A 15,143-nucleotide genomic window follows, 5' to 3' on the forward strand; every position below is an offset into this window, starting at 1 on the left:
AATGGTCTCAGGACTTCTCAGATGCTTGTTTTAGATTTTGCTACGTTCTGTTTTGGTATGTTTCTGATACATTTAAAATGAAAAACGATAATTAAATTTAATTTTCTATTACATTGACAATGCGTAAAATGTCCGGATTCTTCACTAGAAAATCCGGGGTTTTCACTCGTCCTGTCCTGGCTGCCAAAGTTTACAGATTGGAAGCCTAGTTAAAACGAAATAGTTAATATTTTTCATATTTATGTCAAATATTCTATTTTTTTTTCAATCAACCTAATGAATGTCGACCAATAAAGTTCGTGAAATTTAACTAGATTTGACAACTTCCTCCAAACTCCGTCTAATAACGGATTCCTACTTACTTTTACAGTTAATTTTATTTCTCAATTTTCTGCTTAAATGCATTTTTTTAACATATACAACAAAATTTATAATTAAATCGTAAAAAAGGTATGGTGAAGGATCGTAAATTTCTTTTCAGTTTAGACGATCTACTTAGAGCTGGAATAACTCTTGCCGAAAACGTAGTGGTTGTAAATAAGGAATTGTCGAATTCTGCAGAAGAGGATTCTTTATCAGATTGCAATACTATTGTAGCAGTACAAACAATGTTCAAGTAAGTTATTTCAATAATATGCATTTCAAAAAAACAATAAATCTTTCAATTTCCCAGTTTTTATTTTTTGCACTTACATAAATTAGCATATAAAGTTTAAAACTAAGAATTTCTTGAAAATGATAAGTTTTAGTATAAATTTAGTCTTTAAGAATGATGTCAATAATAGATGGATGACAAAGCTGAAAAAGTCAATTGTTACATATGTGTGAAGAAAAGGAGATTCAAATTGCATTCCAATGGCACTGTTCCCGAACTGAATAAGTACTTCTATTAGCTCAGTTTGTTTGGATTCCTGCAAGTTAATTATTTCATTTAAAAGTTCTTGTTCATTCTTGTTTCCGCGTCAATAATTTACTTTCTTAGTTTTTTATGTACATTGCATTACAACTGAATTATATGACAAAGCAGATCACTCATGATTTGCATTTGCAATTTCAAACTTATAGACATCCTCTTAACATCATAATAATCATTCATTTGACTGTTTTAGTTTTTAAAAAAAGTGTAATTTTTCTTTTTTCTACAGTGAAATTTTACATTTTATTTAAAAAAATTCGTATTGACATTGTCACAAAATCAGAACTTTCCAACATATATTGCCTTTAAACAGTCTTCAAAGAATTTCGTCTTTATTTTTCAACATGATAACTACAATTCAGTTTGTAAAAATGTAGAAAAGATACACATATTTTTTTATATGAAATTCTGATCACGACTGCCAGTTACAGTTTTCTCCTTTCCAATAATGTGATTTTTTTGTATGATTTCACATTTTTCACAGCAAATAATGTTTTGAAAAAAATGATGATATTGTTGATGCTAATTGTATTTTAGCGCATCGTGATACTAGAATAATACAATGTGTCTCAAAAGAACATTTGCTTGTAATGCATCATATCTAAGTATTCATATCTAAGTATGACTTGGAGGTGTCATCAAGGACTTCAAGAATTGACGAAATCGTTAAGAGTTTATGTTCATGAGGATCCGAATCTTTTAATTCAAAAGCATGCGTGCTTTAATTTATGGATATATATATATATATATATATATATATATATATATATATATATATATATATATATATATATATATATGTATATATAAAGTTATACCCATACAAAATTCAATTAGAGTAAGAACTGAAACTCCAGAATTCTATTCAATAGGGTTGACATTATAAACCACAAACTTTTCGACGTTCAACAGCTTCATTTTTTGAGTTAAAACATTATTCCACGTATTCAAAGCGCTGTGATGATGCTCTTGACACCAGAGCTGCGAAAATTACTGTCTATAAGCAAACAACATGGTTCCATCAGGTGAAAATTTCCCTGGAACGCTAATCTGTTGAGCCGATATAGACTTGTTTGGTTTTGGTTTGGTTTGGTTTGGAATGAAGATCATTTCAGTAAATTCAGAGCTTTATGTAGTAATGTTAAGCAATTTGCTGGTACCAAATCTGCTAAACTTATTGTCTATAGTTATATAGTTATAACAGGTCAGTCCAACATCATACATGATGTTTTCCCGGAAAATTAATTGATTTGTAGAAGAGGCGACATAAGTGCTAAGCTTATTTATTTTCGCCGTTAATTGAAATGAATATTGGAATCACAAATATTGTTCTTTAATATTTAATAAACTTTTTTTCCACGAAAATATTATTTTTCGTTTATACATAATTGTATATAATTAATATTTTTTGTTTCAGATTCTTTCCCAGCATCAAAAGTATAACTGAACTATCTCAATCGTCAAATATGAGATTTATGCAATTTAGAGCTCACGATAAATATGCTCTACATCTTTCAAAAATGGAAAAAGTAAGTTGATTTACAATTTTCAATAAAATAATAATTATTTTCATAATTTGAGTGAACATTTTTCTTCGATCTCATTATATACGGTTAGCTGGTAAAAGTAGATAAATTCATTTATGTTCTCTCCGAAAATTTAGTAGAAATAACCAGCTGCAGGGTTGCCAGATGTAATAAAACTTCCAATTTTCTTGATAAAAATTGAAAAGATAATTTTTATTACACAGTAGTAGTAGTAACACAGATTTCTCACGTTTTAATTTGCTTCCTTCTTGAACACATGCTTAAATAAATTTATAACAGCATATAGGATTAAATCGAGGAGCAAAGGTGACATTGATCATAATAAAAAGGCTTAGAAAAATTATATTTATAAAAATCCTTCATCGAGGTTAATATTCTATCACCCTTTACTTATCGTTTCTCCCCAGATAATGGTCATGGTCATATACAATATTTGATCAGAAATGAAAAGTTTTATTTTTGTACAATAACAATTAGTTTAGTCTAAAATAAATGACACGATTTTTTCTATATGAATAGTACCAGAGCATGATGAAAATAGTATCTTTACGTAGTGCCGGTATTGGAAGTACTAGTTTTCGAAATTTCTTCTATTTTCTAGCACTGCATGGCTTGCGTAAACAATTAATCAATTTTAAAAATTATAAAGATAATTTAACTTTCAGTTAGCATCTGCTAGCAGTACTAGAAGCTACTATTCACAAGACTCCGATCAAATATTGGTAAGCAGAATATTAATGAGATAATAAGGAATGTTTTCGAGTCTTGCATGCAAAAAATAGAAGAAATTTATATGAAGAATTGATATTTCTTAACATCTAAGCTAACACGCATAGCCGATTAAACTAGTTTTGAATTACATTTTATAACGTAGCTGAACAATTTTTTTTCTCTTGTTATTAGATATATGACATATATATCTTGTACTGATGAGCTGCAACTACCACGAAACCGATCGAAATATGAAAGGATTGATTTATCTTACTTTTGTTGACTTGATGTTGAATTAAAACCGAAAAGAATTCAAAATACAAACACAATCCAGTTAAAAAGAATCTTAAAACTGACGTACAAAAATAATTTTTATATCATTTTGATATTTTTAGAGGGAAAAAGAGAGAGGCTCCCATATTTCTTATATGTTTCGACTGCCTTTCGCAGCTGGCAGCGTCTTCAGTGCAAGCATGCTGGATACATTATTATATCAAGCATTTGTTAAGGACTACGTCATCACATTTGTACGGCTTCTACTTGGTGTCGATCAAGCTCCAGGATCAGGATTCCTCACATCGGTATGTTATACAATTATAAACACTTCATAAATTTCGTGCGTCGAAAATTATATAGTTGTTAATCTCTGAGATTTGCTCGACGATTTAGCATTGCCAACAGAGCCGTTTCGCTAGCAGTCTCGCTTTGTTCACGTGCAATTTTTTGTTCTTCAGTCCTTTCATTCGCAATCCTAGTGTGACATCACAGCTTTGTCGGGAAAGATTCGATCGTTTTGGTCGCAGTATTGTTAATGATAACATCGGTCAACTTCAAAATTTCTAATTGTCAAATTTTTAATCATACCTAACTATAGATAAAGCCATGTTTAACTGTCAGTTGCGTTTTGTTATTCCGTGTCTATACTATATAGTTCTCCTAGTAGTTCGAAGCTACTTCCACAACAATGTTCAGCCAAATTGTTTCAGTCGTTATTATATTGAAAAATCGAAATAATTTTTTATAATATTGTTAAAACTTTCTTTTCATTTAATCCTCACTACAATTTCTTATCAAAATCAACGCCTTATTAGAGACTTTTAGAGTAAAAAAATTTGTATTGGTGCGTGGTTAAATTACTGGTTTTCAGATGCGAATATCAAAAGATGACATGTGGATTCGCACGTACGGTCGTCTTTATCAAAAACTCTGTTCGACTAGCTGCGAAATTCCCATAGGTATCTACAGGACTCAAGATACCTCGATTTCGGATTCTTCTCATGTGAGTATGAGCCAAACATCATCTCCTTGGTCATCGTGCGTGCGTGTGCCGTCGGTGAGTAAACAGAGAACAAAAAATTTCTTTTCTATCCATTCTCTTCCTATCTTCTTATCGGCACATAGTGTCTCTACTTATTTACGTTTGCGATAAAAATATTTGCAGACACTGTAGTAAATGTAAAGTTAAGATAATTATTAATAGTGATAAATCATACCAAAACTTTTTAAACAGGGAAAAAATATCAAAATCTTTCCAAATCCATAAATTCACTAACTTTCCGCCCATTTTGTAAGAATTCAACTTTTTTGATCAATGATATAGGCGTATTCCACTTAAAGCTCACGATTGTTATACCCCTTGTATAGATCTTGTTCAAAGTCGTCTTGAACGATTGTTAAACGATCTTAGATGACTCACTGGACCCATAAAAAACCAACCAACGAGTCAAAGCAGGCGTTTGTTAAAGAGGCAATTAAAACTAGTAATAAAACAACTCACATACATAAGATTTCGTCAATACCGAAACTGTGGACTGAAAATGCAGTTAGCTTTGTCAAAAATGTAGCCTTGAATTCATGTAAGTAGATGTTAATTAAAATTTTTGCCTTAGTTCTTGCGATTTATTTCCATTGTAAATATACAATGCTCTAAATGCACATTCCACCTAAAACATTCAAAACGACTCTCACGGACTTTTCACGTTAATGGAATGAGAATTTCAGCGGTGCATAATCGATGTGTGTTCATTATAATATGACATTTGTCGACCCTATGACTGACATAAAGCAATACAAAGATTCAATGCAATGAAAGGCTCAATATGTATCGGTCCATAGTATTTGCGGATCAAGCTCTGGTGAAAGATCTCATATGTGCGACTTTATCGGTTTGGTACTATTTTCATCGTATACAAGTAGTAATTCTTGTGAAAATTTAGTTGCTTCTGCATTAAAAACCAACCGAAAAATGTCATCTAGATTACCTGATCGATTTAAATTACCTTTTTCGTCGTCTTTGTCGAAGGTAGCCTTCGTAGGTTGCATTTCTATCAAAAGTAACTTTATCATGATTTTGTTTTATTAGTACTTTTTAAATCACTATAATGTTGCAAATATTATTTATGGCAAATATATTAACTAACACTAAACAAAATTCCACATTCTATTTTATCTCTCGCTTTGGAAAATATTCACAAAAACTGCTTTGTTTTCTATTCGTTAAGTTCTTGTATATATAAGTTAAATAAGTTTAAATAATAATTCTTGTAAGTCCCTTTAGATCCTTTTTTTTTGTACTGTGTTTGTCTATAATCAGCATCAATAAAAAAGATTAATTAATTCAAATCGTGGACGAGTCTCATAAAATTTATCAGTACTTATATTCATAAAAATATAACCTAACTAATCAATAATCATATTCCAATTAATATATACCAAACGAGGTCGTTTATAATTAAAAATTGTCATCCTGCAATTGTTACATCAAGTTATTATTAAACAACAAGGCTTGCTAAAGGATATTTGCTAAATTATTTAAGAATGTCAAGCTAATCCCACTGCACGCTGCATCTCCTAGTCTAGCGTCTTCAATTGTCTACATACTGAGCATTCTAAGTGATAATTTTTCTGCCACTGTTTCTAATACTATGTGAAGAGGTGGGAGACTTAGAATTACTTCTAGAAGGGACATGATTTCATGACCCCGGTTGCACATATGCAAGCCAGTCTTTGTACCTTCCAGATATTGTTCCTCGTGGTATTCCGACTAGTTCTAGTGCCCAATATGTGATTATTGGTCTCACAATTGCCATGTACATCCACAGTAAGATCTTTGGGTTACAAACCCAATTTTTGCCTGTGAAGTTTCTGTTTGTTCCAGAGAAGTACCTGCACTAGTTGTTTGAGATTATCGAATACATCCCAGGGATTATGCTTACTGGAGCCAAACAGAAATATTTTGAAAAAAATTGTAAGTAAAATAAAGCAAGTAAAGATGCAATACTCATATGAAAACCTGTGTGAAACCTGTTAAACTTATATTACACAAATTATCTTCTACATTAAATTTTTCATTCAATCATCCTGCAAGTATTTGAAAAATGATAATTATTGATGAATTATGCGAAAATTCGAAGGTATACTTTTTGGGTTGACAAAATTTTACATGTACATATATTTTTTTGTGACAGCACACGCACGTTCGAGTTTGTAAAAATATCTTTCCTAATACACAATGATTCTATATATTTTTTTAAAGTTTTAAATAGATTAATCAATATATTTTAAGAAAATTATATAATATATCATTTTCTAGGTTGTCACAACTATAAAAATTTGCACTTACCGTAGATATATCCTTCCAATGAATACTTTTTGTAAATATTATCCTTAATTTTTTTCATTATCTTTGTGTTAATATCATACGAATAATAATTTGATCTAATATTTCATAATTGAACATTGTAATAAACATTTATTAGTACAATAATTAATATTTATTCAACATTAATAATTGCAATTTTTAGAGCATCTTTAGTTTGTGTACAATACAATTTCAATATATTTGAAGTTTTTTTTCAATATTCATTGTCAAATATGACTACAATATTTTGAAACTTACGTTTGCAATAGAGTTTAACTAAAATTCAGGTGTTCAATACATAAGGCAAAGTTTGAGGTTATAATTTAGCATCATTACACTTTTTACAGTTTTTTTTGTACTTACAGAGATTTTTAAGTCTGTATTGCAGCCAAGTGATTTATTTACAAACAATTTAGAATAACTAGTTTCACTATACTATCAATTTAACTATGTTTATATACTAACAAAAAAGTACACACTTGACAGTATTACTATTTTCATTTATTTTTTTTTCTTCATATAGTACAATTTCAATAATTTCAGCTTTTTCATATTGTATCCATGATAATGGGTTTAAGCTTTACAGAAAAATTATTATTAGAATGTAATAGTCTCTTCGTATTTAAAAATATATCAATTAAAACACGCAGTTAATAACATAACCGATGCCCGAAAACTTTTAACATGGATTGACACCTTGTTAATTAATTCTCATTGAACAGGTGCTTATTGAAAACAACAAAAAAGCCGTTGGCAAAAACAATTCTCTACGATGTACAACAAAATGCAAACCAAAAAAAATTATACATTCTATCTTCCCGAGAATATAAAAAATTCATTGTAATTCATTTTACAACAATATTGAGACTATTGATAGAACTTATACAATCTTATATGTATATCGTCTTTATAATACAGAGTGTCATAAAAAAGCGTGAAGGGTTTTCATCAAATTTTGTTTCAAATTAAAAAAAGTAGCATAGAAGCTTACAAAATATTAAAATATGTCTATGGGGTTAATATACTAATCATGGAGATGGTTCTCAAGTGCTATGACCAATTTCGAAATAAAAATGAGTCGTTTACATACGAGGAACTGTTGAGACAATAAAATAATTTTCATTTACTTTGTTTCTATTAAGATAAATCATTGTATTTTTTATTTTACCTTCTTATCAATGAAATAAATGTATCAATCACTAAGCCCTAAATCAATACCTATAATAACTTATTTATAATTACTACAGTTGAGCAATAATAATACTTTTTGTTTACTTCAATTGAATATAATTTTTATTACAATGGTCAAAATTGTATGCATTCGACTAAATAGTCGAAAAAAAGTAGTTGCACGTATTTAGTTTGCCGGCTTCCTTTTTCGGTAGATTGACGAGGATCTAGGACCGGAAAGAGTAGGTGTCACTTATCGACCCAAGGAAGGAACGAACTGTCTCGGATGTACTAATAGACGGACATCGTTGGTAAGTATTTTGTGCTATAAATCTCATTTTTTCTTTCATTTCAATTATTTTTCGAGAAAAACAAAACACCCCTCAATTTTAATCAAACCATCTTGATAAGTAATGATATTAATCTATGATAATAAAATCAAATTTAACTTGAAATGTCCATCCACTGTTTTTAGTTTACACAATTTTTCATAAACGAACGGAAATATTTGCACAAACGTGGTTTGTTATGATGCATATCTTCTGAAAATCATCGAATGCATTTTACTCTTCTTTTTAAGGACTAAAGTTTCTCTCTTTTGGGACCAAAATATTTGTTTGAATGAAAAACAATTAAGAGTGATGTCATATATAATAGTGCCCAAGTCAAATCGTAAATACTGTGAGTGATTCAATGATGAGTCAGAAAACTCGATGAAGGACGCGATCGAGTGGACAATAAAGAACGATGTGGAGACCCTTGATAAACTGGTCTAGGTATTAGAAGAGAAGTTTAGGAAAGACCGAAGTTTACAATTAGTGCTCTTGCTACGGAATGTTGCTGAAAAACTGAAATTTCGAGAATATTGCTAACGTTGGCGTTGGTTATCCAAAATTGTTACTGAACAATATAAAAAAGAACGGATGTAGTAGTAGTCACAGGGGATGAAACTTGGGTTTCTTACGATACCCCAGATACTAAACATGCAGTTTTTTGGGACAGAAAAGACATTGATTGATTGAAAAATTGCGCCACGAAATACCGAACAAGTACCGAAGATAACAGTCAAAATGTGTGGTTTATTTTTTCCTTGGTGGTCAACTATGATAACGAGCTGAAAGATCATGATACCACAAAGATGAAAATATAGGCAGCAACCTTCTATGAAGAAGAAATACAAAAATTTATACAACGCTATGACAAGTACCCAAAAAATGTCGGAAGCTATGTAGAAAATTAATTTAATAGTTTTAGATGTTTGCACAATAAATATTTTTCCTGTATCTGTATACGTTTTTTTCTATAACCAAATAGAAATAACTTTATTGATATACCTAGTATTTTATATAATATATCTTTCTTTAAGAAGTAACTATAGCTTTCAACTTGCATCTTTATATGAGTTTTGTTATTGTCTTTATATCGTATATCCGTGCTCTTCATTTCAAAATTTCCTATTTTATCAAAAATTATTTGTCTGCCTAACGTTATAGCCCAGTAGTATATTAGTACTCATTAACCGAAGCAACACAATTACCATCAAGAAGAAGTAAGTAGATAATCGCTTTTAGAACCCCTCTTTAAACGAATGGATTCTAAGAATTATTATATCAATGCAAAAAGTACTTTTAGGCTTTGTAATATGTAGTTTAGGTGAATGATAGTGCTTGGAATTAGCAGACCCGAAATTCCGTATACAATTTATCAAAAAAATTCTTTAAATTTCTGTAATAAACTAACTGTATTAACCTCTTGTACCAAATAGTGTTACGAAATATCTACCTATTTGATCATTTTTTTCATTTAAAATTATACAAGGAATGTAGTTCATGTGTTACCAAGAACTACTCTTGGCTAACAATGTACTTTATCTGCATTTCTGGAAGGTTTATGTTGTAATCACTTTCATCTGCTCTGTCTTAACAATATCAGGTACATTGTTAGTAGGTATGAAACATATTCATTGAAATAGATGCAGCGTAAGTATTTTTTTGAAGTGATTTCTTATGAATTTGATGCCCTGAATTCAAATATGCAATTAGTTTTTGCGTATCAGCTTGAATTTTTAAGATATCAACATTTTTGTGAATTATACATATTTTAAAAGAAAAAAATGGTTTAAACAAACAAATTAAACAAGGAATTTTTATTGTATCACTCAGATATTACAGATATTATTTATTATATACAATAGAAAACAGAGAAAGTCATCTTTTAAACCAATTACTCACTAAACATTTCGGAAACTTCTTTTGCGTGACATTCTTGAATGTATTTTAGAACAATCCCGTTTTAAATATCAGCAGTAATCTGTCATCATGTGAGTATCCCATCTTCCTTGATAGCGATCCTCCATACATTTTATATCTTGGTGAAATCTTTCACCTTGCTCCTCACTAATGTCGCCTATATTATCAGGAAAACGGTTTAAGTGGCTGTGTAAATAGTGCACCTTAATTCAACATAATTTTCAGCTTTGTGTTTACCCAGAAAATTTTGGACAGCTGAAACCAATGAATTCCAGGCTTTTTGTTCAATCTCAATAATTGAATTTATGAAGTCAGGGTCTTTAATCAGCTGTCTTTTTTGTGGGCCATGAAATATTCCTGCTTTAATTTTTTTTACTCAGCTGAGGCATTTCTTTTCCTACATATGCAAAGCATTCTTATCAAGAGCCTTTACAAACTGCTTCATTAGACCCAGCTTGATATGCAGTGGTGGAAAGATGGTTTTCTCTCGTGGAACTAAAAGATCATTGATGATATTCTTTTCTCCAGCATCCATGTTTTCTTTCCTAGGCCATTCTTCTAACTCAGTGTTGCTATCCCAGAGGCACAAGAAACAAGGATACTTGGTGTGGCCACTTTGCTGTCCAAGGAGAAAGTTTACCATTTTTAAGTCTATACAAATCACCCATTGGTGCTCATGATACTTTGTTTTTTCCAAAACAAAGCTATGATGTCATATTGCTCGCAATTGGTATTGAGCCATATTTGTTCCCATTATGTAGAACACATTTCAAACTTCGCTTTGAGCTATCAATAAATAGATGCCAATCATCCGGAAAATATTCAGGAAGACCCACTTTTACCAGGAGTTCTCTAATAGCATGGTAAAATACAAGATTTTGTTCTTCAGAGAAAAAAGGTAGCAGATCTTTCTCCCTTCTGCGATAAAATGTAATTTTCGTTCCTGATCACCAAGCTTAACACCAAAATATACAAGATAAGCCCTCTTTACAAAGTCACTAATAGTTTTTCTGTTTTCCAACACTGTTTTTTACAACACTCATACTTAAAAGTATTAAATAGAAAAAAGCATTGATAGATAAGTGAATTTATCTAAAAATCTAGAGCTGATACAGAAAAACTGCTTTCATATTTAGATTGAGCAATAAAAATATAGTTAAAATTAGCTCAAAAATACTAGGCAACCTTTTTGTAGGCCTGTGTAATCAATATTCTTATTCCATTGATATACTTTTATTTCTAGTATTCAGTTAATGGTAACGATGAAGCGAAAGATAATCATGATCAGCAAATAGAAAGAGCCGAAATAGCTAATCTTGTAAGATCGAGAATGGAAAGTTTGAATTTACCAACTATCGACTACAACGACGTAAGCGAGAAAAGAAACAGCCTTTCTTATGTCATTATAAATCCCAGCTGCGACCTCAAGTTAGAAGAAGGAGATATAATGTACGTTAAAATAATTATTTTTAAACTCGCTCTTATTAGCTCCACTTGTTTGTGTATAACGGTATGTTTAAAGGGTCGATCACAATATAATTTCATAAAATAGTAGCAATAACATTACCAGGTACAACAGGACAGCATGTAACTGAATCTTTGGACACTTTAATCACTTCAGAACTTCACTTATTTGTCGGACTGATGATACTACAGTAGTTAAATAATTTTGTCGCAATACCCTTATCAGAGACTCCACTATTTTCTAAAACGCCTCCATTAGCTCCACATACATATCTTTAATGACATTTTTGCATTCGATTTTACAAGGATCATCATCGGGAAAGCATAAGATTAAATCCTTAAGTTAAAACTTCACATAACGTCATAAACTGATAACAATACACCAATATGATAATTGTATTGTATTGTGCTATCAGGTTCATCAGGTTTAACTATATCCTTCAAGAATCGCTTTAAAAGTGGCAACAATTTGGACATATTATTCATGTGTTTGCTTTTTTGCAGATACCTAGTACGACCAAGTCCGTTTTCGGCTCAAAAAACCTTCGAAAGACACAACAGCCGACGAAAATCGAACATCAGTTTCTGTTCCCAATCGCTTCTCGCACAAATGGCGAACAGTTCGCAAGCCGGAAGTCGGAGAGGTTCAGGTTTGGGTCTTAGCGGGTATCAATCGCCACGACCTCCACCTCTGGCTACCACAAAATCAAATTCATTATCTTTGCCCGATAGTCCGACTGTAGCGGGATATCAAAGAGGTCGATCGAATAGTTTGCGTGTAATTGACGATATTTTACTGCGTAGATCGAATTCTCTGAGACAAGGACTACCAAATATCGGAAATTCTCGTAGAAAAAGTAGTTTAGAAGACATAGGCTTGAGTCATTTCAGTACGAATTATTCCAATACTATAAAGATCGCATTAAACGGCAGTATTGGATTGGAAGTGACGCCTCCAGAAGAAAACAGTCCGCCAGTAATAAGCAGTAATACGGCGCTAATAATGAATCCGAATATGCCACCTCCTATACCATCGGTACTCACTGGCAGTACGTTAAGTCTATCCCAAAGCGGTCTACCAGGCTCAACACCTCTTAATATGGGTTTCGGAGGTATGGGTTCATCGGCTTACGGAGATGTAGGAGCTACTCAACAAGCTGCTTTACCTCCTACCCCCGTTACGGATCCACAACACCTTCAAGGGACAATAGTATGATATAACCTCATGTGGGGGAGGAGAATGGGCAGCTTGAGAAATAAGTGGCTCTAAATCTTCTCGCTTCCACAGTAGGAACTCTGCGACTATATAGAGTGTAGTGAAAGGCGCGGAGATAAATTTTCATTGTGATGGCAGCTCTGAATGTAGAAAATGAGATGTTCGCAGATTCATGCTTTTTTGAAGGAATTTCTATAATAAATAGACGATTAGAGCAATTTTTAACAAGGAGTTTAAAATGTAATTTATCGAAAATTTTTAATTAGTCAATTCCTTGCTTTTTGTTCCCCCGGAAGAATAATTCTGACCACCAAAAGTCAAATGGGAAAATTTTCAATTTTTAAAAAATAGATTCCATTCCAGGCATGCAGAAAAAACTCTACTATGATTTTTCTAGCAGTTAATAATCGATTTCGGTTCATTGAATAGAATAAAAATAATTTTTGATTCTTATAAAACAATAAAAATTGTTTTCAATCCCTGTTAAAAAATTTTTCAATTCATTTTGAGTCATTGAAAACAGCTAAGGGAAGATAGAATCGTGAAAGATCAGTTTCTCTCATAATTTGTTCTAAATTATATAAAATGAACATTGAAGAGAGCAAAATAAGCGAGAATTCAAATTAGATAAAATCATCATCTTTGGTCGTGATATCAAATAATACGTCCTGGATTTACCTAAATCCAAACAGGATGTTGGTTGTGTTTAGAAGAAAACTCCTGTTCATTTTTGTGTTCTTGAAGAGTTTTTAGATTCTGATTATTGTTCTGACATTAATAATCACCTACGACGATGCCTAAAAGTAGTTTTGTGAAAGCACCGTTTACTTTGTCTGCATTACCACAAGTTTCAATTTTTGAAGAACGGGGTTAAGAATTTTTTAATGCTAACTTGTTAAAAATTGTTCAGTTTGCTTATTAATAACAATAATAATATATAAAAGATCTATCTATATATCTATAAACAAAACTTACTTACATCTCATTTCTTCAATAGGTTTTTCCCCACAATAAGAAACGTTAGTAACAAACATTGAATTTTTTCATAATCATATTTTCAAATAAAAACCTTTTTCGACACTATTTACAAAAATCTGATATACATTTTGTAACACCAGTCAATAAGTTAACTGATCATTACTAAATTAATCGTTTTTCATTCCGTCTAAATAAACTACAGGCTACATTTTTCAAAGTTAGATTGTCATAGTCTTATTGTGAATTAAAAAGCAATAAGTGTAATTAATCAGCATCGGTCACATGGCATCCTTCCTGATTAATGCATTCTTGCAGAAAGATTCTGAAATTGTCCATAACGTCATGAAGCATGCGCTGAGTAATTCTCAGGATTTCCAATCGAATTCTTTACTTGAGTTTTTCAACTCTCCGAGGTCGTTGTTTGTACTCTTTACTTTTCAGGAATCATGTTGCTCAAGTTGATGGAGGTTTTGTTTGTTTACAAATCCCGAGAGATGAAAATGTGCCTCACTCATCCAAAGATTGTGAACAAGCTTTTCTTTTCTTCAACCGTGCCCAAAAGAGTTTCGCAGAATTGTCGTTGTTCATTGCTTGAATTCCTTGAATTTTGTAAGAGTGATGGTGCAAATTTGAACTCAAGATCCTTCGGACAGACCTGTCGGAAATTCCAAGAGCGGCACTCTACCGATGCGCTAACCTTCGGCAGTTTTTTCCTACAGCAAGCTTTCAACATTCCCAGTTCGAACGAATCTCGTACCACCTTTTGATTGTTGTTTCACCGAATTTTTTTAACTTTATTGAATCTCCACTAGACAATGGCTGATTGCAATTAACTTCAAAATGAGTACGAAAAGATGCTACATAGTTACCGGTTTGGTAAAACGCTTTCACAGCAAATGCTCGAGGTTGTTTTGGCTACTGTTTCATGGCGACTGAAATGCTTTAACCTTGACAACTGTTTCTATGTATCCGCAGCTTTTTGAAAAATGTAAGGTTCGCTGCCACATTCTGTAGTTGTGAATCACTAATTGTAACTGTTTATTTAAAGTATGTCAAATCAAAAAACAGACAACCAAGTGACAAGTCACATTATTTCGATTACTTCTCTTCATTTATTTGATTTTCAATCAAATTAGAATTACTCTAAACTCCAAATTATAATAGAAATTGGCTATAAACCGTTTTTTGGAACTTTCCAATCATAATTAATGTTTCCCAAAATTTTATTTTAAGACATCAATGAAGACGACCT

General features: G+C 31.5%; 1 protein-coding gene across 1 annotated transcript in view; it reads left to right on the top strand.

Moving 5' to 3' along the window:
- The window catches only part of LOC130441612 (potassium channel subfamily T member 2), a 138,051-nt gene extending 124,125 nt beyond the window's left edge, over window positions 1-13,926 (top strand). Inside the window, exons 19-25 of the mRNA XM_056775366.1 lie at window positions 482-616; window positions 2,334-2,445; window positions 3,570-3,755; window positions 4,322-4,453; window positions 8,200-8,295; window positions 11,477-11,682; window positions 12,202-13,926. Coding sequence (XP_056631344.1) covers window positions 482-616; window positions 2,334-2,445; window positions 3,570-3,755; window positions 4,322-4,453; window positions 8,200-8,295; window positions 11,477-11,682; window positions 12,202-12,913 — 1,579 coding nt within the window. The 3' untranslated portion in view covers window positions 12,914-13,926. The remainder of the gene's footprint in view (window positions 1-481; window positions 617-2,333; window positions 2,446-3,569; window positions 3,756-4,321; window positions 4,454-8,199; window positions 8,296-11,476; window positions 11,683-12,201) is intronic.
- The last annotated feature ends 1,217 nt before the right edge of the window (window positions 13,927-15,143 follow it).

Source organism: Diorhabda sublineata, chromosome 3, assembly GCF_026230105.1.
Source record: "Diorhabda sublineata isolate icDioSubl1.1 chromosome 3, icDioSubl1.1, whole genome shotgun sequence".
Classification (NCBI taxonomy): Eukaryota; Metazoa; Arthropoda; class Insecta; order Coleoptera; family Chrysomelidae; genus Diorhabda; species Diorhabda sublineata.